At 57.4% G+C, this 26,282-nt stretch overlaps 7 protein-coding genes across 7 annotated transcripts; 3 read left to right on the top strand and 4 right to left on the bottom strand.

The window, feature by feature from the left end:
- Positions 1-97: 97 nt before the first annotated feature.
- INS49_013994 (uncharacterized protein) lies at positions 98-890 on the bottom strand (the record flags this gene model as incomplete). Its single annotated transcript, XM_043174686.1, has 2 exons — positions 98-521; positions 640-890. The coding sequence occupies 2 exons, from the start codon at positions 888-890 to the stop codon at positions 98-100; spliced, it is 675 nt and encodes a 224-aa protein (XP_043021631.1).
- A 748-nt stretch (positions 891-1,638) lies between these two features.
- On the top strand, positions 1,639-2,092 carry INS49_013993 (uncharacterized protein; the record flags this gene model as incomplete). Its single annotated transcript, XM_043174685.1, has 2 exons — positions 1,639-1,872; positions 1,976-2,092. 2 exons carry the CDS (start codon positions 1,639-1,641, stop codon positions 2,090-2,092), a joined length of 351 nt encoding a protein of 116 aa, XP_043021630.1.
- A 1,263-nt stretch (positions 2,093-3,355) lies between these two features.
- On the bottom strand, positions 3,356-6,648 carry INS49_013992 (uncharacterized protein; the record flags this gene model as incomplete). Its single annotated transcript, XM_043174684.1, has 3 exons — positions 3,356-4,321; positions 4,382-5,354; positions 5,447-6,648. 3 exons carry the CDS (start codon positions 6,646-6,648, stop codon positions 3,356-3,358), a joined length of 3,141 nt encoding a protein of 1,046 aa, XP_043021629.1.
- Positions 6,649-9,821: 3,173 nt separating this feature from the next.
- Positions 9,822-12,826, bottom strand: INS49_013991 (uncharacterized protein; the record flags this gene model as incomplete). The annotated part of the gene is made up of 3 exons (XM_043174683.1): positions 9,822-10,655; positions 10,717-12,604; positions 12,681-12,826. 3 exons carry the CDS (start codon positions 12,824-12,826, stop codon positions 9,822-9,824), a joined length of 2,868 nt encoding a protein of 955 aa, XP_043021628.1.
- An 846-nt stretch (positions 12,827-13,672) lies between these two features.
- Positions 13,673-16,946, top strand: INS49_013990 (uncharacterized protein; the record flags this gene model as incomplete). Its single annotated transcript, XM_043174682.1, has 5 exons — positions 13,673-14,152; positions 14,193-15,056; positions 15,109-15,206; positions 15,265-16,734; positions 16,799-16,946. 5 exons carry the CDS (start codon positions 13,673-13,675, stop codon positions 16,944-16,946), a joined length of 3,060 nt encoding a protein of 1,019 aa, XP_043021627.1.
- Positions 16,947-20,338: 3,392 nt separating this feature from the next.
- On the bottom strand, positions 20,339-21,553 carry INS49_013989 (uncharacterized protein; the record flags this gene model as incomplete). The annotated part of the gene is made up of 3 exons (XM_043174681.1): positions 20,339-20,913; positions 21,009-21,266; positions 21,352-21,553. The coding sequence occupies 3 exons, from the start codon at positions 21,551-21,553 to the stop codon at positions 20,339-20,341; spliced, it is 1,035 nt and encodes a 344-aa protein (XP_043021626.1).
- A 2,417-nt stretch (positions 21,554-23,970) lies between these two features.
- On the top strand, positions 23,971-25,687 carry INS49_013988 (uncharacterized protein; the record flags this gene model as incomplete). Its single annotated transcript, XM_043174680.1, has 3 exons — positions 23,971-24,275; positions 24,347-24,464; positions 24,557-25,687. 3 exons carry the CDS (start codon positions 23,971-23,973, stop codon positions 25,685-25,687), a joined length of 1,554 nt encoding a protein of 517 aa, XP_043021625.1.
- Between the last annotated feature and the right edge of the window lie 595 nt (positions 25,688-26,282).

The raw sequence follows: 26,282 nt of genomic DNA, 5'->3' as shown, positions 1-26,282 counted from the left end.
CCGGCCAGCCAGGTTTCCCAACAGTTGTTCCCGCCAGGATGCCCCAGGGTCCGTCCTCGGAAGTGATAAATCGCATTCACTGGCTGACAAGCGCACGTCATGGTGCCCCATTCAGCTTGACCATCTCATACTCTCCCGCGCCGTCCCTTCCCCTCCCTCGTCCTCTTCCCCTCGAGAACCCCTGCTCCTCATCGCCGTCTGCCGCCTGGCTGCCGCCCTCGCCACCACCGGCCGCACTGCCGTTCATATTATTATTATTGTTGTTGTTGGCACTCGAGCCGCCACCGCCGCCGATACCCCCACCCCCAAAGAAGACGGGCCTCAGCTCCCGGTACTGGCAACCCCAGACGCCGAGGGAGACGCCCACGGCGCTGGAGACGGCCATGGCGACCCACCAGAAGACGTTGCGCGGCACCTGGCCGGTGTACAGGGAGACGACGACGAGGTGGATGAAGTGGGTGGTGAGGCCGAAGTCGAGGACGAGCTTGGAGCGGATGACGATCATGACCATGGCGACGGCCCTGCGCAGGGAGTGAAGTCAGCAAAACAAGAAGAGACAAGCTCGCACGAGGACACTCCATTCCCTCCTTGAATATATTCACCCCGGACTGCGGACACAACACAACAACAAAAGCTTACATGAACAACCCCCCGTCCAGGATCCACATGAATGCGTTGAGCCAGCCCTGCGTCGTGTCCCCCCTGACGGCCGACCAGCCGAGCACCAGGTCGAGCGAGAAGCCGCGCCCGGACACGAGCGCCGTGAAGAGCATCAGAACCAGGGCGGCGAAGTAGTACAGGGCCTGCAGCGCGGCGATCTGGCCCAGGATCCGGAGCGGCGGCAGCTCCGTCAGGGCGCCGGAGCGTGGGGGCCTCCGTCTCCTCGCCATTTCGTCTCAGGCTTCGTGGTCTTGGCTGGTAGGTTCTGTGGCAGCGGTGGTGGTGGAGGATGAGGAGGAGGACGTGATGTGCCGGGTCTCGTGAGCAGTTGGCAGTTGTTCGGAGATGGAGGGTGGTTCGACGGGTCGGGGATGCCTGCTACCTAGGGCGCATTTCGAGTTGATGAGACAGACGGACAGACAGCCAGAGAGCAGGCCAGAGTCGCGGCGTCTCTTGTGGCGTGGTGGCACAGTCGGTGTTTCGATCTGGGATATCGAAGCTCGCGTGAGAATACAGGATCCACTCTATGGGGTTCTAGGATCAGTAACAAAACCAGTCTATGCGGCTGTAGGATGTCGAGATTGATGACAATGTGTTGCGTGGTGATCGCAATCACTCCCGCTGGCACCCTAGCAGGCCAGCCAGCGCAGTGGTCCCTTGCTTGCCTTCCGCCAAGCCCGCCCCAGGGAGGTAGGCGGAACCCTGGCTGCAGCTCGCCCCGGCACGCTACGGCACAGCACCAAGCTCCCGGCACTGACGTACCTGCCAACGCACCGCGACATGGCCTGACCGCCCAAATAATTCTGCCGCCCGGGAAGCTCTCTTCAGCGAATGGTCCATCGTCCCTCAAGTGAGTGGGAGTGAGTGCATCATCCATCCCACCTCGAACCCGCCCTTCCGGTCGAACCACCCTCCAGTCTCCAACGCCCCAATCGCATGCCGTACCAGGGCATCATATCACTCTGCGAAGCAAAGAAAATGGGCCTCACAGATTTCTGGAAGTCCTCGACGGACAAGCGAGCCGACGAGGTCCGCAGCGGCGCCGTGGCCCCCACGCGAACGGAGCGCAAGCGGTGCTGGGAGAGCCGCGACGCCTACTTCGCCTGCCTGGACCGCAACAGCATCCTGGACGCCATCAAGGACGACAAGGCGGCGGCGAAGCAGTGCGGCGGCGAGTCGACCGCCTTCGAGAGGGACTGTGCCTCCGAGTGGGTAAGCAAAACATCGAGAACGAGGACACACGGCACGGTGGGAAGGGCCGGATGATTGATTCGGTTGGCTGACTGTTGGGGTTTGTTTCCCCCGGAACATACAGGTGACATACTTCAAGAAGTGGCGCGTGGCAGAGCACAATAAGAAGCAGAGGCTGGCGCAGCTCCAGGCGCAGGGCGCGCAGAACGTGCAGATACAGACCGGGCCGGCCGGGTCATGATGGGACTCACATGAGCTCCGAAGGTGGAAGGGACAATTCGTGCCGTACTTGAAGGCTGCCGTGTTTGTGTGTGTACATATCACATGTGTGTATAAAAGAAGGAGAAAGCAAGTACGTGAAGGAGGCATACCAATCCACGTTGCTTTCCGATGGATCAGGGCGTTCAGGGGTGGGCGGGCAAAAGATTATAATACCAGGAAACCATTCTACTCTCAAATAGCCTCCATCTGCGCACTGGCCTCAAGTGTCGCTCAGTATTCAGAGGAGAAGATTCGATGCGTAAATACTACTCAGGAATCACCATATATGCTAGTCAGTCGTTGAAACGGGACCACATTCCAACCATACCTGCTGGAATCCCCCCAAGAACCAATGAACTATAGAAGAAACAGAGCCCCAATCTCGATTGTCATCCAATGTTAGTCTATGAGGTATCATTGAAGCTATATACAATGCCCCCCAGCATGCAAACCAGTCATCCAAATACCTCCCTCATTCAGCGCATCTCCGTGGCCTGGGGTCGAGGAGGAATTAGGGGGGAAAGCCCATTCTGTATTGCTTTTCTCTTCCGGCGTGTTCATGAGAGTATGAAACCAAAAAGAAAAAGGGAAAAGGAGACTGCAGCCCATTTGGTCTTCATTTCAAAAATTTGGTTGTTGGTGTTGATGTTGTTTTTACATCCATTCGTTGGGGGGACCAGGTCGCCTTCACTATCTTCCTCGTTTCACCCCAGTAAAGGAGCAAAAACAGCCCAGAGCTTCTGCTCTCTCTCTCTCTCTCTCTCTCTCTGTGCCCATCTAAACCTTTCACAGGAAACTCCGGCAAAAACAAGACAGCAAACAGCATTTAAACGCAACCTGGCCAATTGAACGCAGGAACAAAAGAAAAATGATCTGGATCGGTCCGACTCGGGTGGGCGTGTCAGTCGATAAACAAAGTAGAAGAATTGAAGTGGTAAAAGAAGATGAGAATAGGCGGTCGAGAGTCAGGGAGAGGAAATGGAGAAGAAAAGAGTATTGACAAGAAAGGTTTGGATTCGATGCTTTCGATGCTGTAGTGGTATCATATCGTTCTTTGCGCGAATAAACAAAAATCGGCCCCCTCCCGCAGAGGGGAAAAAAGGGTTCTGTTGCCTCGGATGTCTCTTCCTCATTATCCACCCCTCCTCTGGTCGTTGCCACATTCTCTTCGCCTGTTCTGGCCCCGCAGGACCAGAGACTCTTTGCTTCCATCCTAGGCGCTCGTCCCTCCCTGGATGGTTCTTTACGCCGGCCCGTTGACGCCAGGCAGCGGTGGCAGAGCCTTATCCAAGCTTTCCCGGCTCATCTGCCCCTTTACGCCGGCCTTGTCGGAGTATTTCGACACCTGGCTCCCGCTTCTCGCCCGGCCCATCATCTCGTGAACACCAATCCCGCTGTCGGCGCTCTCTGGCTTGGTGAGTCGCTTCCCGTGGCCAAATGCGCTGCCATTGCCTACCATGCTACCACTCGTCTTAGGCGGAGTTGGTGGTGCCCTGGAGGGCTCACGCATGTTCGAAAGCGCCGGGTTGCCGGAGCTGGAACTGTTGCGGTCCTGACCGTCCCTTGCCGGTGTCCATGGTCGCTCGTCATGGCCTGCAGTAATATTATTTGCCCTGCTTGCGCTGTGGTCATGCTCGCCGTTGGTAGATCCGTCGCTAGGCTCCTCCACGATTGGCAAAATAGCCTGGTTCGCTCCGTCATGGTTGTTCGCAATCGGGTTGTTGGTGGCCATCAGGGACGGAGCTGTAGCAGCCGCTATGGAGGGGAAGATGCCGCCGCTGGCCGAGCCAGTCGTCTTGATGACCCGCTCCGGAACCCCCTGCTCGGTATGGCCATGCTTCTCCGCCTTGGACGCAACGTGCTCTGCTCTCCGCATCGTCTCCTCTGCCTGAGGTGAGATGGCTCCAGAGCCACGGCCCGGTGGCGCAGGAGGCTCGTGGGTTGGGGCTGCCGGGATGTTATTACTCGTAGACCTGCGGCCTGCACTGTTCCAGCTTGGCACACGCTGTTTTGACTTCTCGGCGGCAGCCACGGCCTCGGCATTCTGTTTCTCCTCGGCCTCCCGTTGTGCCTCCTCGGGAGACATGGTTATCCCGGACATGAAGTTGAGGAACCGATCACCATACTGCTCTGGTGGCAAGGCGGAAATCTGCGTGCGGTCGCTTGAAAGTCCTTTCCAGAAGTGTTCGATCTTTTTGATTACACCGTACTAGAGTCAAGTCAGTATTGAGTCCCCTCAGAGAAAAGGCAGCTCGCTTTTTCGACTTACATGGGTCAGGCAGTCAATCACTCCCAAGTAATAGATCTCTTCACCTGGCATGTTGTCCTCGTGGGTGGCCCGCATGCCACCATCATCCGAGTAGAACAAGGAATCAGACTTTGCGTTGGCGACAGAGTCCTCCAGGACATCGGGCATGCCAGACATGCTCTGTCCCATGGGCACCGGCCGCTCCGACTTGATCAGCTGCCGCATCTGGGCGGCGCGGCGCTGATTCTCGAGCTTCGAAGGCGTACGCATCAGCACCTGGTTAGGGTCCTCGGAACCCTGCGCGCCGCCGGGGCTGAAAACCTGGAGGTTTTGGGCCCGCAGGTTCTCCTCGTTGCCCTTGCGGGTGTCGTGCACGCCGATCAGAAGAGAGTAGTCCATTATGTGCAGCTTCTGCATCAGCTTGACATCTTTCTGCAGCTGCTCCATAAAGAGCCGCTTCTTCTGGATGCCGAGCTCCAGGTGCCTCTGACGCCTCAGCCAGTTCAGGTCCTTCAAGGTGGCCCGGGGGTTCTTCTCCAAGTCTTCCTCCCTGTAGTCCCTGCCAATGGTAGATCCCTTCAGGTCGAAAGTGGTGTGGATATCCCGGTGTGGCGGGAACAGGTTGTTCATGACGACGAAGTGGATCTTCCTTCCCCACGGCGTCTTGACCCGATGGAGACCGTAGAACTGCGAGAGCAGCGTGTTCGGGTTCTCAGTCACATGCTGGTAGTACTCCTTCAATATCCTACGAAGGAACTTGTGCTCGCCGTGGTGGATTGTCTTGATGATGAACCTGTAGTCCCTGGAGAAGTAGAAGAAGCTACCACTCTTGCCGGGTGACCCGAGCTCCGAGAGGATATACTTTCCTGTCAGGGACATGAGGTAATCGGCCGGATCTAGGTGGAACAGCTGTCGCAGATGTCGGAAGACCCAAGGCGCGTAGTCCTTAAACTTGAAGTCGTACTTTGCAGAGGGGACAAGCTCATTTCCGGTGCTGCGATTGCGGGCCGATCAGTATCTGTTTCTCTACGCACCTAGCTCAAACACACCCGGGAGTCCGAAAATACACGCTTCGGCAAGACTTACATATCGAATGTTGTTTTGGACTTAGCCTCAAAATCCGCATCTGTCAACGGACGATCCAGCTTGGCATTCGTGCGGGACACGGCGACTCGTATGCCCGTCAGCATGTTGTAGGCGGTGACCCAGTTTGCGTGCTTCTCGTCGACCTTGGTGCCGACCAGCACACGGTCGTCATCCTCCTCTTCCTTCTTCTTCTTCTTGCTGGCCCTCTTCTGCCTATATGCCTCTGCCCACCGCATGGCGTCCTCGTCGGGGAAAGCCTCGTCACGGGGAAAGTCGCTGTGCAATGACCGGGTGTTGCGCCTGACCAGGTTGATGGAGGCTCTCCTAGCACCGCTGGGCCCGACGTTGGTGGGCGAGAAGCGACCGCTGGTAACTGCAGTGTCTTGCCCGTCACGAGACCCGCGGGGTTGGCCGGGCCTAGGTACCTCGAGGGTATGACGGTGTTTCAGCCCTGGGTTTGCTGGGTGGAGATTGGGTGTCGATGAGTTGAGACTTGTGTTACCCGACATCTGGGCAGGAGAGGAGAACCTCTGGGGTGGTGGAGCGTTCGGGTCCAGGCTGGACCTCTGGTTTGCCGGGCTCGAGGACCGGACACGGGAGCCACCGTCGGCGTAGAGACCATTGCTGCCGCCGCCAGCACCGGGTGCGTCCCCTCTTTGGCCCTGCTGCATCGAAAACCCTGACGGGGAGGGCTGGACAGAGCCGGTGGTTGCGGAGGCCATTGACGTCCTTATCGAGGGGGGCTCCGCGTAGCTGTGGGCTGAGGTGCGATCAGCCGTGCCATTGGGCATTTGTGGTCGCGGGGGAGCGGCTCGGTCTGGCGGGGAGATGGTGATGGGGGCACGGTTGGACAGGGGCTTCTGGGGGGCATCCCCACGGACGAAGCCATTTGTCTTCCAGTCGTGATCCTCCCCTTCAATGGCTCCATTGTGGCCATTGGTTGTGCTCATAGTCGAGGTCCGGGTGTCGTTGCCGTTCATGTGGTAGGCGTCCGACGACTCGGAGGTGTGCGTGGAATGGGAGGAGCTGCCGTCGAAACTATCATTTGAGACGTGCGAGTTGACCGAGTGTGGGACGTGTCCATTGACCTTGACGTCGATGTTTGGGATTCCCTCCTCGTAGTGGCTGGGGCCGTTCAGGTGGACGACTCCGGCGTTCTGGAAGTGAATTGGCGAGTTGTGGTCATTGAGGAACGATGGCATCTCGTACGGGGGAGGTGTTCGGCGTCGAGAACAGTATACTAAATGAGCGATGATGGTCGGCAAAGCCGAAGGGGTTTGGGAAGGAGAGGCGGGTAGTTGAGGATCAGGCCCAGGGTCGGACGGAGTCTGGGTCTGAATCTGGTCCTGCCTGGTCGACGTTGCAGAAAAGGGAGATAAAATCCGGAGGGAGACGGTTCTGCGAGTCTGGAATGCTGAACTGCGGTTTGCTCGCCCTACCCGAGGAGTCGATGGATGTTGGTGACGTCCTCAAGCAAGGCAAGGCGTGATATGTTGATGTGAGTGCGGTGTGGTGGTGTGGTGGTGGTGGAGGATTGGGAGCGAGTCGAGGGAAGGATTTAGGGGATAACGAGACGGGCGAATCGCGTCGGCATTGCTTGTCAGGCAGTAATCAACGGGCCGGGGTTGACTGTACTGTCGAGGACAGGCTACAAGGTCTAAGGGGGCGGTCGCGTCTGGCGCAGGGCTGTTGTGTACGCGAGCTTGGCTTGTCTGGGGGAGGAGGAGCCGGTCGGAAGAGGGGTGGGAGGTCGTCGTGGTCGTCGATGTGTTGGTGTGGTGTGTTGAGTGTGTGAGGGTGAGCGTGTGTGCAAGTCGCCAGAGAATTGAGTTCTGAGGGTGCGGGAGCGGGAGGTCGGAAAGGACGTCGTCAGTTCGCTTGGAGATTGCGAGTTTTGCTGGGGCTGGAGCAGGAACTGGGCAGAAGCAGCAGGCAGGCAGGCAGAGAGGCTGGCTGGCAGGGCGGCGGCGGTGGTGCAGGGGAAAAGAGGGAAAGGAGGTCCGGGGGCGCTAGGACGACCAGGGCATGGACTGGCTGGGCTGGCTGGGCTGGCTGGGCAAGGGTGGGTAACGGATCGGATTGGGCGGCTGAGCCACTGGGATGGGTCCCGCCAGCTCCAACCCAGCTGAAAATGCATGTCCGTCCAGGCCGTCCAGGCCGTCCTAACTCTGGCTCCCACGTTTTGCTCCGGGCGGGTGCAGGCCTGCCGGGGCACATCTCGGATGGGATACGACGGGGCCAATCAATCTTTTGACAGTCCAGGACTACTGGGTAGACTACTGCTGACAATGTCTTGCTTGCTTGGTTGCCGGCTTGCGGCGCCTTCACATGAGGACAAAACCAAAACCTCACGGTCCTCACCCTGTCAGCCTGGTGGTATCGTGGTCGAGAGCTGCCCGCGCCTCGTGGATCCCAAGCCAGTGGGCCACTTTATGAGCAGGACCTGGGTCAAGGTTGCAACGTTGTCGACGGCCCGCGACCGAGCATCCCTTCTCTCTCTCCCTGTGTCTCTCTCTCTCTCTCTGTGTTCGCCTGAACTCTATCAGCTGTGGACTACCTAGTCTGCATAGTCTAATGGTCCAATGGTCAGATCACTATCTCGTCCCAGTATGGTAAACGTATGCTTATATGCAGCGGCAGCTTGGGTGAATAATTGTGTCCCTGTCTGCTGACCGCTGGCAGTCTGTATCTCTTAACTCCCGCACTCACTCGCGGCCATCAGTAGACAGTAATGATAACTGACTCCTGTGCAACAACAATAGCAACAGCCATGGGTAACCTGACCTGCAGCTGGCCGAGCTTGTACCTCGCCATATCCACACTTTCCTGAAATAACATGCTGCAGATTCAACGACACGCAACCCTCGGGAGACAATCACGTAAAGCCAATATGAGTGGACTAATCATACCACGACTACGGTATTACCACTACTACTCTGCGTGAATTCGTAATCAAGACTACAGCCTCTCAGTCCGTAGTCCCTGCTCCTTCGGCATGTGAAGTAGTCTACATACAAGCAGCAGCAGCCCGCTAGCGACATGTCAGCCTACCAGTCTGCTAGGGCTGCCAGGTACGGGGTACAGCTGCCAGTGGGTGGGTAGTACCATAATACGGGCCTTGTCGACGATCACCCCCCTGAAATCATCTCCCAACGGTGTGGGTGCCGGCGAGCAGGTGAGCACCAGGTGAGAGAGTGAGAGAAAGAGAGAGAGAGAGAGAGCGAAAACGTGGAGACCAATAGGCCACATGTCAGACCGGGCGGGAACGAGGTCACAGCGTCGGATCGGCCAGCCTCCCTCGTCCTCTCGCTCGCCCACCCGCGTCCCTCCAAAACAAAAAAAAGGCGACATTGATCAGCACTTGAAACGACATGACAGCGTCGGCAGGTCCCACGAGGGGTGTGGCCTGTCCACTTCCTATTCCTTTTCTCTTGCCTCCAATCCAAGATTCCAGTCAATTAATCAAATATCAGCCTGTACGGAAAATATACGGCAAATACGCCTTCACAGACGGGACAAAGACACGCGCATAAATACAAACAAAGTTACCACAGTAATCCCGCCATGCGCCTTGCACACAAGGTACCACACGCATAACAAAGTTGTGTGTTGTAGACAAAGCCCAGCTAGCTAGCTCCCCGATAACCCCGGCAGGACGACCCCGTCTTGCCAGCCCGAAACCCGACGCGGCGCACGCAACGGGGAAAGCAAGGCAAGGAGGGGAGCCCCACAACTCATCAAAGACGGAAAAGGGGAGCAAAGAGAGACTGAGAGAGAATGAGAGCAACCCAAATCTCGTGGCCCGGGACCCGCCCCCGCCAAGACCGCGAACGAGATGGGGGTTGGCTTGCTTCTCACCCTGGCACAGACAGAGTTGTTAGTCACGGCCGGGTCTCGGAGCCGCGTGCCTTTATTTCCAAGGAAATACATAGAGAGGCGGAGTAGAGTGAGGGCGTGCGAGAGAGATTGCTTGGTGATGTAGACTCTTTGTGGTCATTACCGTATCGCCGTATCGCAGGTGCCGGGCTGCCTCTTTTCTGCACTGGTATGAGGTCATGGGTCATTTCCTTCATTTGTGTGAATGCAGCGCTGCAGGCGGCTATTTTCTGGGTATGATGATGATTTGGTACCAAGATGAGCATCCCAGCAGCATCATCGCCAACCTAGCCGGCATTACGATGCCCACACCAGCCCACCCAAGATATAGAATAGTAATACAACAAGCTGCAAATCCCTCTCGTCCCTCCACCGCCCGAAACAAGGCTGCCGTCCTTTCCAACGAGTTGCTGCCCAGTCAGGCCGGTGAGCTCCACCTGAGCCGGAATCTGCACCTAGGACCTCAGTCAGCCAGGTCAGCATGTCAGAGGCAAACGTCTTAAGCCCCGGCCACCACAGCCAGGCCGTCGTAGATCATCCTCTTGACCGCCCAGAACGTGCCCCCTTGCTGCGGCGCCCCGGCGGCAGCCGGCACGCAGATGCTCTCCACCTCGATCCGCCCCGTCGCGCTCTTCCTCACCGCGACCGCGCCGTCGATCAGTAGCGTGCCCTCGCCCCGGAACTCGGCCGTGTGGCCCGCCGTCTGCATCGCCCGCCGCAGGTCCGCGAGCCGCAGGTCGCCAACGTGCAGCGGCTGCGCCACTGACCGCGACGCCGACGCCATCGTCGTCGGAAGCACGTCCAGCGTCGGCACGACCGGCACCCCCGGCACCAACGCCTTCTCGTCGGACCCATCCTTGGCCTCGGTTTCGCCCTCGGTCTTGAGGCGCTTGTGGGCGGCTTCCTCCTCCGTCGCCCCGGGCAGGTGCGGGTGCGTGTCTGCGTTGCCCTCTGCGCCCACCAGCCTCGCCGTGACGGTTACGATCCCCAGGCCGCGTACGTTCTGCCATTTGAGACGTTTGACGAGTGGGTCGGCCAGCTTGACGACCCACGCATTCGTGTCTACGCTGGCATCTACCGGCACCCCCACGCCTGGCGTCAGCACCTCGGCCGTCGTCGTGCCATTGTCAGCAGTGGTTATCTCGGCGCCCAGGAGCTTCTTGCAGTCTGTCGCAAGTGCCATCGTCTCCTCCTCGTTGCCAGACACGAGTATGAGCTTGCGCGGCTCGATGAGCGGGATCAGCATGTTGAGGGATCGCTTGTCGTGCAGGCCACTGAAGTCGACGAATGCGATGCGGAGGTTGATAGGGACGGTCTCTTTGGTGACGACCAACTTTGAGGGGCCCAAGGTTTGGCACCTCTTCCTCTTCCCCGCCGTCAAGCTCGTCGTCTACGGCTGCGGAGCCCTCCGAAGGGGCGGCTATAGGTACATCGTCGGACGCGGCTCTGTTCAGTTGGGGCCGCTTGTTGGTGGTGTTGGCCTTTTTGCCGAGGTCATCCCACTTTCGCTTCTTTCCAATGCCCTCGACTTCCTCCTTCTTTACGGCTCCTGGTTCCTGCCCGTCGTCATCACGCTCTTCCGCTTTAAGAAAGTCTTCTGGTCGGATAAGATCGCCAAATTCGTCGGTCCTTTTCCTTCGTACGGGGATGGGGAATATTCGCTCCCTGCCTCGCTTCCCACGCACATCGTAGTCATGCACACCTGTCTTCTTCACCAGGACATTGATGCCCAGGTCCTCGTCCTTCAGGACCACCTTCTTCCGGCTTGCTTGTCCCATAGTCGTCGACACGTTCAGAGCTCTGCCTTGCTGTTCGGTCTCCGATTCTTCTGATTCCGTGGATGATTCGGATGATGCGTCGTCTACGCCATCTCCAACTGCCTCGAGAGCGGTGGCACCGCCGGTTTGGAGCGTGGCCTGTAATTGCCTCTGCGTAGCAAGCCACTGCTGGTAGATGGTCAGATCGTTCCCATCCAGAGGCACCCGTTGTGCCTCGGCGAGTTCGAGCTCTCTCCCTCCCCCGTAGACTTGCTCGGGAGTCTCCCCGTTGCTTAGCTGCTCGGCCGCGACACCATCTCGGCGCTCTTTCCACCACTCCCACAGTGTCCTGGATATCGACGGCGTGTTCTGTAAGCCGAGGTTCGGTTTCTCGGTGAGCACCACGAGGTTCTTTGAGTCCTGGGCAATGGACTTGAGAACATCCTTGGAGAAGCCCCATTCCATGCTCCTGTCGCTGGCAAGAACGACCATGCCTCGTGTCCACCCCTCTTCGGTCGACCTTCGAAGAAGACGGTCGACCTGTGTCTTTCGTTCTAGCAGTTTGAGGTGCTTAAAGTCGAAGGGGCCTGAATTCTTGCCCTTGTTGCCGTCTCCATTGATGTTTTTGGAGCCGTCAGCACCAGCCTCGAATTCGCGCACGATGCTCTCATCCATCCACTCAAACATGCTCCTAGCGTGGCGTAAAGTGCTGCTGATATTCCTCGCGGCAAGATAGAGGTGGGCGCCACTCAGGCTGCCAGCGGCATCCTTGCCCTTTGCTGCCTCTTCACGCCATGCGTGCTCCATGAGGTACGATAGTTCAAGGACCCTGGCGCTAGAGTCGACGGGGATCAAGACTGTGCCGCCCTTGGCCACACAAGCTCGAATGTTGCCGAGCAGCTGCTCGTCTCGCTTGGTGCGAGCCAGTGATGTCGGTGTTCTGCTGCTACACACAAGCGCCGTGGGCTTGCGCAACTGTTCGATGACCTCGGCTCCTCCGTGACCACCTCCTAGCCACGCCGCGCCCGCAAAGACGTTCTCTCGGGCCTGATTCCAGTCGACAGCGTAGACAATCGACTCCAACCCATGCTGAACATGCCATATCGTGCCACCAAGGGTGTGTCCGGAGTTGTAGGCGGTGATGGTCAGGCCATTGAGCGGGGGCGAGAAGGGAGACGGAAGGGGCTGGTGGGGTTGAGAGTACTTCAGCGGCTGGACAAGGGAGAAGTAACGGGCAATTTCTTCGGATGTTGGGGCCTGTCGCAGGAAGTTGTCATCAGGAGACGCTGACTGGGTGAAGGCATACGAGGTCTCAGCCAGGGAGCCATGGTTGATAGTCGTCGCAGCTGCCGGAGTCGAGGCGTAGAGGTCCTGCAGCAGTGTTCGTCCGAGGTCGATGACTGGCCGGGTGGCATAGACGGGGATGCGGGTGAAGAGCGGGAAGTTCTTGCAGCAGTGGGCGAAGGCGGCGAGGTGGGAGACGGTCGCATGCGTAAGGAGAATCAACGACAGTGTTGGGACTTGTCTGTATTCGTGTTGGTTCAGCGACTGCAAGCATGGTCGGGCGATGGATGCGCCTGTCGAAGGGGCTTGTGGCATACTTCTCGAGCTCTTTAAGCTTGTCAAGGTCAAAGGTCTCGTCCCATCCGACGTCGATGAGAACCTTGACGCCTCCATCCAGCTCCAGCAGCGACTGAGATGCGGTGGACTCTGAAAGAGCCCCCTGCAGGGGGCAGAAGGTGAACATGGTCGCCCTGAATAGCTTCTACGTTGCCATGCGCATCTTTTCCTCTGAACCGGGTCGTGGATTGCGCTTGTCGATGCGCGCCGCCAAGATCAAGAGCAGGAAGAGAGCGGATTAATTCAGTATAACCCTACTAGCCACGCCTGGTGGGCTTGGTAATGAGTGGGAAGGTATTCAATGAGTACGTGCGGCAGTTTAAACTCGTCACACTTTGGTTTCTGTTGGTGTTGTTGTTGGCTCTCAGGCAGCACAAAGAAAGACCAAGGCAGGTTGATGATCCCTGGCTGCGATGCGTTGACATGGATTGACGTGCAGCCCTCCCCAGAAAGTTAGCAATGCACAGGCCGGCAAGCTGCAAGTGATCAACACGAGGGGTGGTAGCTGCGGCAGGCAGGCAGCCTGGCTGCTCGGGAAGAGCACGGATCCCTGTCTAGTGTTCCTGGTGTCACTTTTTGGAAAGGCCACCTTGAGCTTGACCATTCGGCGACGATGCGGGCGAGGGCAGTCTCCCGTATTTTATTAATACCCAATCAACCTGGTCCGTTGGAGACACTCTCTTGATATACATTCGCGCCTGTGAATACACCTCGATACTCATCTACGGCCATGCTGCTGCTCGTCCAAAGCCAATGAGCCTGTTTGCATCTCGTCTCTTCTCTTCTCTCTCCCTCTCTCCCTTGGCGCAAACACGAGCATCCTAGACGCACCTCGGCGATCATCGACCACCGCCACCACCACGCTGTCCCGCAACATCTGACACCCTAGCCTTTGCCCACCCTCGTCCGACTCCCTTCTGCGCGAGCACTATCCTCCAAGCACTGCAACAGTCTCATTGCGCAAACCGTCACGATGGACCACGCCATGTACCATTCCCTTGGCATGGGCCAGCAAGATCCCAACGATCCAAACAGCCAGTACAACCAGTCGAACCAGGGCACACCTAATCAGTTCCAACCACCCGTTGCTCCCAACCCGTACCAGCAGCAGCAACAACAACAACAATTTCCACCTCAGCAAGGCACTCCTCAGGGACAACCATATTATGGGACACCTTCGTCAATGCCGCCTGGCGGCCCCTCGCCCCAGCCGACCCAGGGATATTTCCAGGGCCAGCCCCAAGCAGACCCGAACGATATCACGGCGCAGATGGCAGGCATGTCGCTCGGGGCCGAGGGACACCAGGTTGGTGTGGGAAAGAGGAAGAAGAAGGACAGGCACGCATACCACCAGGTCGAATCCACCGGTTCGTCTCAGGCATTCAACGGGATACCTCCCGCGGGTACACCTGCTACGGCCTTCCTGAACGCCGACCCCTCAGGAACCACCGGGGTTCGTTGGCCAGCCAGGCTATTCACCGCAGCCGCACCAGGGCCAATTTCCGGCTCCCGCCAATGCCCCATACACACCAGGTAGCGTCGCCTCTCCAGCAGAGTTCGGTGCGAGGGACGGCATTAGCGAGGCTGCTGTCTCGGCTGGAGGGCAGAACAAGGTCTCCCAGGACGAGCTCCCCAGTGTACCCGCCGCCCGAGACGCCGCGCAACAACACTACCTCAGCAACATCTATCCTACCTTCGAGAAGCACGTGCCGCCTCCTGCTTCCGTTTCCTTCGTGGCCTTTGATCAGGGCAACTCCTCGCCGAAGTTTGCCCGACTGACCATGAACAACATCCCCGCCACCTCAGAGGCGCTGCATACAACTGGACTGCCCCTCGGTCTCATGCTTCAGCCGCTGGCCCGGGCTCAGGCTGGCGAGGCCGAGGTCCCCGTTCTAGACTTTGGCGACATCGGTCCACCTAGGTGTAGGAGATGTCGAGCATACATCAATCCTTTCATGATGTTCCGTTCGGGTGGCAACAAGTTTGTTTGCAACCTCTGCACATATCCCAATGATACCCCGCCAGAATATTTCTGCGCAACTTCACCGCAAGGCATTCGCGTCGACCGGGACCAGCGGCCGGAGCTGTGCCGCGGCACAGTCGAGTTTGTGTGCCCCAAGGAGTACTACAATAGGGAGCCAGTGGGCCTGAGGTGGCTCTTTGTCATCGATGTAACCCAGGAGGCTTTCAACAAGGGTTACCTTGAGGCTTTCTGTGATGGCATTTTGGCCACTCTGTACGGTACGGACGAATCAGAGGAGAAAGATGAGAACGGCGAAACAAAACCGAGAATACCCCCCAACTCGAGGGTTGGCTTTGTCACTTACGACAAGGAGGTGCACTTTTACAACTGCAGTGTGAGTCTTGGAGGCCATCTTGCCTGATTTTGATGCTGACTGTAAACTTCAGGCCGCGTTGGAGCAAGCTCAAATGATGATCATGCCCGATATCGAGGATCCATTCGTACCCCTGAGCGATGGGCTGTTTGTTGACCCCCATGAGTCAAAGTATGAACCCTGTTGTGGCTTATTTTCGTTCAGAGGCAAAACGCTGACCATGGCATAGGGCTGTCATCTCGTCTCTGCTCACAAGATTACCACAGATGTTCTCAGCCATCAAGAACCCGGAACCCGCCCTGCTGTCCACTCTCAACTCAGCCGTCTCGTCTCTCGAGAAGACCGGAGGCAAGATCATCTGCTCACTATCAGCGTTGCCAACATGGGGCCCTGGCCGTCTGTTCATGAGGGACGATGGCAAGCATCCAGGTGGCGAGATCGACAAGAAGCTCTTCACGACTGAGCACCCTGGCTGGAGGAAACTCGCCGAGAGAATGGCTGCCGCCGGAGTCGGAGCCGATTTCTTCCTTGCTGCACCCACTGGGGGCTATCTTGACATTGCCACGATAGGTTACGTCTCTGCTATCACCGGCGGTGAGACCTTTTACTATCCGAACTTTGTGAACGGAAGAGACAATGCCAAGCTGTCTCTCGAGGTAAAACATGCAGTCACCCGGGAGACCGGTTACGAAGCCCTCATGAAAGTGAGGTGCTCCAATGGCTTGCAAGTTTCTGGATACCACGGAAACTTCATCCAGCACACTTTTGGTGCTGACCTCGAGATTGGAAGCATTGATGCGGACAGGGCAATTGGTGTCACTTTCAGCCACGACGGCAAGCTAGACTCAAAGCTGGATGCTCACTTCCAGTCGGCGCTGCTGTACACCACCGCAAACGGCGAGCGCAGAGTGCGGTGCTGCAATATCGTGGCCAGTGTCAGTGACAATGCCAAGGAGAGCATCAAGTTTGTCGACCAAGACGCCGTCGTGTCGATCATCGCCAAGGAAGCAGCAACAAAACTGGCAAGCACGTCAGCCTCATTGAAGGACATCAGGCTCGTACTGCAGGAGAAGACCATCGACGTGATGGCCGGCTACAGGAAGCACTTTGTTTCGCAGTCGTACCCACCGGCGCAGCTCGTCATGCCGGATAAGCTCAAGGAGCTCTGCATGTATATGCTCGGCATGATTAAGTGCAGGGCTTTCAAGGGCGGTAACGAGACCTCAGACCGACGCGTGCACGAGATGCGAATGATCCGTGGGATGGGCTGCCTCGAGATGAGCTTGTACCTCTACCCGCGCATGATAGCCGTGCACAACTTCCAGGAGACTGAAGGCTTTGCGGACCCATCAACAGGCCAACTCAAGCTGCCGCCCACGATGCGCAACACCTTTAGCAAGGTCGAGCCCGGCGGTGTGTACCTGATGGACAATGGTCAGCAGTGCATCCTGTGGTTCCACGCGCAGACGTCGCCGAATCTCATCCAGGATCTCTTCGGCGAGGACAAGACGACACTACAAAGCCTCGATGCATACACGAGCGACCTGCCAGTGTTGGAGACGCTTCTGAGTGCACAAGTGCGGAATATCATCGAGTTCTGGAAGACGCTTAGGGGCTCCAAGGGCTTCACTGTCCAGCTCGCAAGGCAGGGCATCGATGGCGCCGAGTACGAATGGGCGCGCGGGCTAGTTGAAGACAGGTACGTGACAAGACGTGACAAGACGTGACTAGGACGAAAGAGCACTTGCTAACATGGCGACCAGGAATAATGAGGCACAGTCGTATGTGGACTGGCTCGTCAACATCCACCGCATGGTGCAGCTCGAGCTCGCGGGTCAGCGCAAGAAGGAGGTCGAGATGGAGAACTCGGCCATGGGCACCTTTGCCGGTCTGCGGCCCGCCTACTGGTAGAACCCACCAGCGCCGTGGTGCTGGAAGAGGGTGTCAGAGTATTTGCATCGCAGAGAGAGGCGGTGCACATTATGGGATGCTTTTATCTTCACTCGGAGTCGTGCCTGGTTGGGTGAAAAATATTGCAAAGCGATGGTGACGTTGACTTGGGAAGTATATGTTGCCGTATGATATAGCCGGCAGTATGACGGTGCAAATCAAATATCACAAGATTTTTTCAGACCCCCTTTCCATCCCGGGGCAATCAGCTTGCATTCAGTGGTGCAAATTGACAGGACCGGACGTTGTTGAGCGTCGTATACTTCTGTCTGGTTTTGGAATCTTACAGGTTCGTGACTGTCGCACTCGAGGGGAGGGGGGATACGGACAAGACACTCACGCCTGTTGCACCGCAACGGTCCTGTACCTAAGCAGCAGAGAGATATCACGCCGCACATTGTTCTCGCGACAGGGTTCCACTGAAGAGTCATCCCAGCCCATGCCAACAAGCGAGAGACCAGTGGGGTCAGTCGGTCACTCAGTCCGTTGGGGCGGGATTTCAGGCAGGTTGTTCCTCCGGTGGGTGAGTGAGCTGTCAGCCGGGCGAGGCAGGGAAGGATGAGACAAGTGATCGAGCTCCTCCTAGTCCTCCCGGTCGGTGCCTGGGCTGGATAGATGCGTGAGTGGGGCAGACGGACGGTCAGACGGACGGACAAGAAAGATCGAATCTTTTTTTTCCGATCGACGAAGAAGGAAGGAGGAGCGAAGAATCGGATCCAAAAAGCAAATATCCTCTCCCAGAAGGGAAGCAGGGCGGCAGAAGTAAAGAGAGGCTCACTTGGTGATGGTGCATATATGCGCGTATTGGTGTGCCGCGTCGTGATGCAGGCTGCCCTGGTAGATCGCCGGATCCTCATCCCCTACGTGCGTGTGTCTGCAGGAGGTAAGGAGAGAGAGAGAGAGAGAGAGAGAGAGAAATGGGGGAAATGTCAAACAATAATTAATACAGGTAGATGGATGGGGCAGTCGCGTCGAGCAGGGCCAGGGGTGGGGGGGAGAGACAAGTGGACGGTGACGAGGGCGTCGCATCTTGCATGTCAATCTGCGTCTCGCGCTGTCACACATTACCCTGCATTAGGCGACCGTTGGATGATGGGGGGCTGTGCAAGTCGTTGGGTTTTTTTCCCTCTTCTACTTGTCTTATAATCTCCGAGTGTGAGTCGAGCGTGTGTGGGTGTGTGTGTGTGTGTCTCCCCTCTCGACGTTGAGCTGCTACGTTGCACACGACGATGGGCCCAGGTCTGCACACTGTGTTGCTCTCGTCTCTGGTGGCTCTCCTCCTCTGACGCCGATTTCGATCCAGTGGTCTCAGAATCATCGTGTGAAGGACGCAATCCCCCTTCCCCCCTCCCCCCCACACATGCACTGGGTGTGTGTGTGCATGCTGGCCCCGAACGAGGCCCTGCCTGGCTCAGGAATGCATCGAGGCTTGATGCATGGATCGCTTAGCCTCCTTCAGGCCGTAGGACCTCCCCGTCGTGCGACCCGACATGCACGATCGGTGCGACTCGATCTCACTCTTGCGCTACGTTCCGCCAGAAACGACCGACGATCCCTCTTCTTTTCCTTTTCTTCTGCTCATCCTGGTGGGAGAGGTGGGGTGGGGGGCACACGAAGCGGTCGAGGGTGTGTGTCGTGTGTCTCGTCTTGTCGTGTCTTCTGCTGTCGTAGCGCTGGAGAATTATGTCAAGGCAAGCCACACTCTAATGTTCGGCACTTTTGCGCTGCCACTAGAGACAGCCAGCACATCACACCGTCATCATGTGCTTCAGAGTCAACATGAGGCACATCTGTCTATGCTCACCGGTCCACGATCAGGAGGGATATCGTGTCTTCTTATCTGCAGGAATGACGGACCCCTTTGCCCGAGCCTCACCTCGCCTCGGTGGGTTGGACACAGGTTCTCATATCGCTTACACCAGGTCATCCAGATTCTAACCGTGCTTATGGGACTGTGAATCTGTGGCCTGAGTTACGTCTCGGCAATCTGAGACAGTCGAGCATCACTTCGATGTCTTCACCGCTATGATTTGTTATCTTTGGCCAGTGTGTCGTGGTCAAGGCCATGAGGCAGACCATTCTCACCGTCTCTCATGAGATCTGACAGCTGGATTCCCAGTGCAGTCTTAGCCTGAACACTATTCAGAGACTCTCTACACACTCTATATAGTTCAAGGGACAAACCGGGCTCAACGTCACTTCTTCTCGTTCATCGATGTGCTGATGCTCATCTCATTGCAGACAAACGTCAGCATTGATCCATCTCGCCTCCCGAGTTTTCCCAGATCAGTGTCTCAGCGCAAGGGGCATGACTGCAAGCGCCGATTCCACGCTCGAAGCCGTTACTAGATTGTGCCCGTCTGCGGTGGTCTAGGCTGCCTGTTTGCGTTTTATTCTGCATCAACCCATCCGTCTCCGCAACTCGTTCCCTGGTTTGCCCACAGCACAGGAACCCTGGTCCGAGAAAAGCAACGTCATGCCACCACCCGCCGGGCTGTATGTGGCATTTTCCTTCTTCGCATGGTGAACTAGTGATGCGCGTTTACTTTTGGAAGAGACGTTACGGCTGCAATGGGAACTTGTCAGACCCGTCGAGGCACAGGGGAGGATCGGACGGTCAATCGATCAATCAATCAATCCACCACTCGTGTCAGCAGAGACAGGCGCCCCTTTCCGCGACAGCAGTCCGAGACTCAGACAAGTTGATGTGTGTGGGTGGGCCGTGGAAATCGACCCCCAGTTAGGCGAGGTCACATGAGCTCAACCCGTCTCAGACGGTTCAGCCTCCTTGGCTACACCGCATAAGCAGTCGAGGCTGGAGGCGCTTCGGGTACGACGTCGTTCCGCATGCCTTGAACTGCCATCACCACACATATACACTACGCGCGCGCACACAAACACAATGCTCCTAGGAGGAACGCCACAGATCACAGATCTTGGATAGGGCCTGCATTCCTGCAGCCCTGAGAGCACGGTGGGACAGATGGGAGGCTGACGTAGGCGGTGAAGCATCCAGGAGAGACACTCGAGTTGACACGGCGGTTGGAATGAGGAAAAAGAAAAGACGTCAAATTGTTAGATTAGTGTGCAAGAGTAATAGAGTAGAGTAACTGCAATCGGCCGGTCGGCCAGCCACCAGCCGGAGCAATTTTTGAGAATCCCAGGGAAACCGAGTATCAAGACACGAACGAATAGTTCCCATCCCCGACAGAATTAGAAACCCAATACAAGCCAGAATGTGCGGCATCCTGCGTCCAAGTCCCTTGACCGGACCAGCCAAAATAAGCCACAACCAACATCCAGCCTACTGCCTCCTGCTGTCTCCAGCTCTTGACGTGTGTGCAGGTCTTGGCCTAACACACAAGATTGCCCAGCCCCATCCTGCCGTCAGGCTGCTGGGTGACTCTCTGGATCTCGGCCGGGTTGAAGACACGCTCGAAGACGGCCATGTCCGTCGGACAGGCGGGGACCGAGGACGAGCTGGACGACTTGCCCTTTCCCTTGCCCGAGCTGCTGCTGCTGCCGCCACCACCCTTGTTCTTCTTGGCCGCGTCCTCGAGGATGAGGCGCATCGTGCTCTGGGTCGGGTCCTCGAAGACAAAGGCGACGTTCTCGATCCTGCCGCGCAGGTTCGTGTCCCACAGGAAGACCTCGCGCCACAGCTCGGCCATCTCCTGCGGCGGGTTGCGGTACCAGTTGCCCAGGCCGAAGTCGCCGATGACGACGTTGCGGATGTCGTTGTACGCGCAGATGCTGAGCGCCGCCCGCAGCTTGTTCTTGGCCATCTCGCGCTCGTCGTCGAACGAGTACTTGGCCCCGCCCTCCTTGAGCTTGGGCCGGCACATGGGCGTCACCGACACCACCGGCAGCGCCCGCCAATCCTCCAGCTTGCGCTCCTCGTACCTGTCGTGCGGGCCGCGGAAGACGACTGTCCCGTTCGCACACAACAGTTGTTAGCGAAGAAGGGGCCAACAGATCCCGCGTTCGGTTTGTAAAGTCACGAGAGAGGAGCCTTTGACTTACCAACCCTGTCAGAGTAGATGCCTCCCGCCCAGGGCAGGGGGTAGTGGCTCCCGGTCACGTAGGACGCGGGGCCCGGCGTCGCGATCGTGGCGGACAGCGTGCTCCTCCGGCACAGGCGCTCCTCGTAGCCCACGACGCCTGTCTCCCAGTCCCCGCCGGGCCTCTTTTCGTTGGCGGCGCAGATGAATGCTACCCTTGTGTTGTTGTTCCGCGCTGACCAGCTCGTTGCAAGATCCACGGGATCATCCGAGTGGATCCCTAGAATGCGTGTTAGTGAGACCATGCGGTACAACCAGGCACAACGTGTACCCAAAAGGCCGGAGCCCCGGTTGTGTAGACGTACAGAAGGTCGGGTTTGCGAGACCCATGGGCCTCTGTGGAAACTGATCTGGTGTGAAGCTCAGTGGGTTCGAAAAGAGGTAGGAATACAGCGGCCATGTGTTGGCGTAGTGCTTGCGAATGTAAGGGATGGTGTTTCTCTTGGTCTGGGCAGCCACCTCCGAGGGCTTTGGCTTGGACGATCTGGACGAGCTACCGGGCGGCATCTTGTCAGAACCGGACTCCTTCAATGACCACCGTGGGTTGTAGTTGCGAGCAGCGGCGTCAAACAGGAGGAGAGCGGTACTGATCAGCCGTGATCACCAGGAATGGCGGTAGAAAGGGGGGATGGGGGAGAAAAGAACAAGAAAGGAGTGTCAGTTGGTGTTGGAGGGCCACGTTGGGGAGAGGATCATCGATGGACGGTTTGGGTCAGCCCATTATATAACTGCTCAGCTTTAAACAGGCTCGGGAACCAGACACAAACCGCGGGCGGGTGTGGTTGCAGATATGTCTTCGATTTTCGGCAGCGGTGGGCGTGGAGCGGGCAAGGACGGACCATCCCAAGCGAAAAATCAAAGACTGTTCAAGGCGCCGGTGTAACCGGGGTGCTTGAACATATCCACTCATGTCTTGAACATTCAACGGGAGGCCCAACAGTGGTGACGAGCCACGAGGGCGAGTTGTTGAGAGCTGTTTATACACAGCCCTTTGTCCCGGGGCTGCCTCTCCTGCGGCGCTCGCTATGGTGCGAGCAACAAGGCAGCAGATTGGCGTAGGACCACCTGATCCAAATTCATGGTTGGCGGGTTCAGAGAGTGATATGAGGTTGCAGGCGGCCGTCCGCGACCTGCTACTGCAATCTGCCGTCTGTTACACCAGATCTGGATTTGGCTGCTTTGTGATCTGTTCCCCGGGGCCCCTCCTCTTCCTGCCTTGTCTTTCTGCAGGTCAACGCTGCAATGAAACAATAGGAAACGGCACACGTCTAGCGGCCGAGTGGATGGCGGCTCCGGTCGATAGTGTGAAGGGGCGTCTTGCCGAACAGATGGGGTTTAGCGAGGAGCCACACAACGGTTTTCTGGTTTGTATTCTTCACGAGAAAAAGACGAGGGGATAGAAAAAAAAGGGTCCGTGTTTTTTTGTTGGCTGTTGCTAGTGCCTCGCCGCTCAGCATCCCTCGAAAAGAAGAACAAGGTCATCTGCCCAAACGAATCCGGCCGCTCGCAAGGGCAGAGGACCGAATCAGGAAGCTTGTCGCCCTCTGTTTGCGAGCCAAGGCCACCAGTCGAATCCGACAGCCTGGGACGTCCCACATAGCACGTTCCAGTGGAGCCGCTGCAGGCCGAGTGTCAAACGACGAGACCTTGCCCGCAGTCTGTGACAGTCACGTCCAACAGTCAGTCCCAGCAGCTCGGGGGTGGACGGCCAACCACACTGGCCTGCTCGACCTGCTTGCCCTGGACAGCGTCCACTGCAGCATTTCAAGGCCACCTGATGGGAACAGCTTGACAGTGACTTGTAGCACAATCACAGAGATCAAGCTCCGGGCCGCCTGCCGTGAAGGAGAGGGCAGTCAACATGCACAGCCCAGCTTCGCCCTGCCCAACCTAGCACCAGCACGTAGAGCCTCCCCTGGGCCACTTCTCCCGGCAGGGCTTGGCAAGTTGAGTCCGTGACCGGGCGAGACGGCGGCACCCGCCAGATGCTAAGTACTTTTGACAAGTAATATACTCCACGGGACTGGAGCAGCGAGTCTCCGTTTGCCTTGGGCCAGGACGAACTCGCTGGAACTGAAATGGTCGCGCGGCATTCGCGGAAGAGAGGCTCACGCCGTTGGCAAATGCTCCCTTCCGTGTGATATGTGATGGAATAGAATGGAAGACAAAGGGATCTTGATATTACCTGGTGCGTAGCAAAGAAAACAGGAATGATCTGCAGCCGTCTGTCTCCCAACACCAGCGACACCGCTCTCGGCCGGCCAGTTTGAGGACGAGGAACTCGTCTACGCGTGAGCCTGATGGACACTGTGGATGTACTGGAGAATTTCAATCTGAGTTTGCAGCAAGACTTCGGTGCAAAGGCAGTGCAAAGCACCTTGCCGGCGTGGTAGCGAAGCACGTCGACGCCCTGGTCGATTCGGTCAGATATGAAGCTGCCGTGGTGTGGTTGGCCGGAGACCGTTTTCAGGCAAGACGGTCTGTGCTCGCGGGAATTGTCCTATCACCACCTTCGTGACGATACAATTGGGTCCCAAACATCATAAATGGCGTTTGACAGCGAGTCCCAATATGAACTGAGGTCGAAATATGCACCTGCTTGGCTTGCAGGATGGGTGGGTGCATGTCCTGTGTAGTCTACCTGTAATGAGGTCTCTATCTTGCAAACGGTCTGACGAAGGGAATGGTCTGTGCATACTTGTGAATTACGTAACGTCCAACACGCCCGAGTTTCTTTTCCCGCTGATGAGCTGCACCTGCACCCTGCGGCAGAGTCTAAGTTTGCCAAAGACGTCACTCGAGCGAATTATCATGTCGAGGTAACGTGAGGCCGATACGATGCAGATCACGCGTCCATCTCACTGAATCTCCGCCCGCCTTTGATCCTGCTCCACCTCACCCTCGACCCAGTTCCTGGCGGAGACATGCGTGCATTCCACTTGGCGCTCGCTGCCAGGCACTTGCCGTTGAGGAGCACAGCAACCGTCGCGTCTCGTCCAGCGTTCTCGCCGTTGACGCGTCGATACGTTACAAGTGGCAGTGGCAACGTTGCTTCTAGGTCCGTTGCGAGGCTTCTCGAGTGGAAGCCCCAGGAAGAGGTCCGCGATGTCGTCGTTAATGGCTTCATCCGCTCGGTGCGGTCCATGAAGTCGCGCTCCTTTGTCGCCCTTGGAGACGGCTCCTCCCTTGCTTCTCTGCAAGCCCTCGTGCCCACGAACCAGGCCCAAGGGTGCGGATTGTTCTTCCAGACCGCTTGTCTCGGGCTGACACTTTTCATACTGACGCGTCGTCTCTACACAGTCTCGCCCTCGGAGCCGCCGTTCGTCTCACCGGGGCCTGGGTTCCCTCAAAGGGCACCGGCCAGTCCCATGAGCTCCACGTCGATAGCGTCCAAGTCCTGGGTCCTTCCGACCCCAAGGTGCATTGCCGTCCCGCCTGTTTTCCCTCTGCGAGCCTGCTGAGACTTCGGCAAGCCTGAGATGTTCTGTGACTGACCATCCTCGCCTTCAGACATTTCCGATTCAGAAGAAGTACCAAACCCCTGAGTACTTGCGAACGATACCTCATCTTCGGCCGAGAACTCCTTTCAACTCCGCACTCCTCAGGCTTCGGTCCGAAAGCATCGCGGCATTGACCCAGTTCTTTGCCACTCGTGAATTCGTCCAGACTCACCCTCCTATTCTGTCCTCTTCTGACTGTGAAGGCGGCGGAGAGGTTTTCAAGGTCGCCCCTGCGGAACAAGACGAGGGTGAGGCGGCCGACTCGTTCTTCCGAGCCCCCAAATATCTCACTGTATCAACCCAGCTGCATCTTGAGGCACTCGCACAGGCTGTCGGCAATGTGTGGACTTTGTCCCCGACGTTCCGCGCAGAGAAGAGCGACACGTCGAGACACTTGAGCGAGTTCTACATGCTTGAGGCGGAGATGAGCTTTGTGGATCAGCTGGGTGGCGTCATGGATGTTGTCGAAGACATGCTACGATGTATGACCACAAGTCTTTACGAGTCTCGGGTGGCTCAGGAGCTTCGATCCCCAGGCCAAGACAGGGCGTCCGGCGAAAGCGCTGCTGACAGAGCCTCGCCAGAAGAAGTCGCCAGAAGATGGCAGGGAATGATGCAGCCTTCTTGGCCACGTGTGACGTATGCTGAAGCCGTCGACATTCTGGAGAGAGACGCTCAATCGTTCAAGCAGCCGCCTTCGTGGGCCGCAGGGCTTCAGTCAGAACACGAAAAGCACATCGCCCGCGTGGTTGGAGAGGGGAAGCCGGTCTTTGTTACCGACTACCCATCAGAAATTAAGCCCTTCTACATGCGTGCAACTCCGGAAACCGGATCAGCAACCCGCCGTACCGCCGACTGCTTTGATCTCCTGGTGCCAGAATATTGCGAGATTGCCGGCGGCTCGATGCGTGAGCATCGCCTGCCACAGCTCTTGGATTCCATGAAAAAGCACAATATGGCCACACCTTCTCTGGACAACACCAGCCCTCCGACTGTGGACGACCCTATGCCGCCGCCCGGCAGCTTGGATTGGTATGTCGACTTGCGGCGTTGGGGATGTCCTCCTCACGGGGGTTTTGGACTCGGCTTCGACCGTTTACTCAGCTATCTGCTGGGGTCCAGAGCATCCGGGACACAGTGACCTTTCCCCGTTGGTACGGTCGGTGCGACTGTTGAGTGGGACACAGGCACGCTGGATCTGGACGGACTCGGGCGCAGATCGGGCCATCTGGACAGATTTCCATGCTGTGCTCGTCAAAGCTTACCTACTTGGGATGACCAGGACCGATCGTGCTACCAACCACAATAACCGAGTCCTGCAACACCGCGCCACTCATGTCTTGCTGGCAAATAACCATGCAGCCTTCCTTGCGAGGATTATGGAAGACCGTTTCTTGTCCTTGCAAGGCTTCAGGACGAGGCTTGCAGATGACAGGTTTCGAGATGCTTTCCGGGCGACGTCCTCGTGCGACCCCTCGAGAGATTACGGCCTTACTACGAATAAATTCCCGTAAGCAAGCGGTACGGCTGCACATTGCCGCGTGATATTGCTCACGGGTTGGTGAGAAAGGTCTTCGCCCTGATCTGGGGTGTCGTCCCTCGTGGAAATGCTGTCATAATCTATCATCGCGTACTCCGAATTCATTCCCGTTTCCGACCCGGGACTAAAACCATCATGTACAATATCTCGATAATGTACATCTCACCTCTTTGTTCGCCGTTGACTCGAAGGCCGA

This window comes from Diaporthe citri (genome assembly GCF_014595645.1).
Source record: "Diaporthe citri strain NFHF-8-4 chromosome Unknown scaffold_7, whole genome shotgun sequence".
Classification (NCBI taxonomy): domain Eukaryota; kingdom Fungi; phylum Ascomycota; class Sordariomycetes; order Diaporthales; family Diaporthaceae; genus Diaporthe; species Diaporthe citri.
The sequence above is the reverse complement of the archived record's forward strand: the minus strand, read 5'-3'. Positions and strand labels throughout refer to the sequence as shown.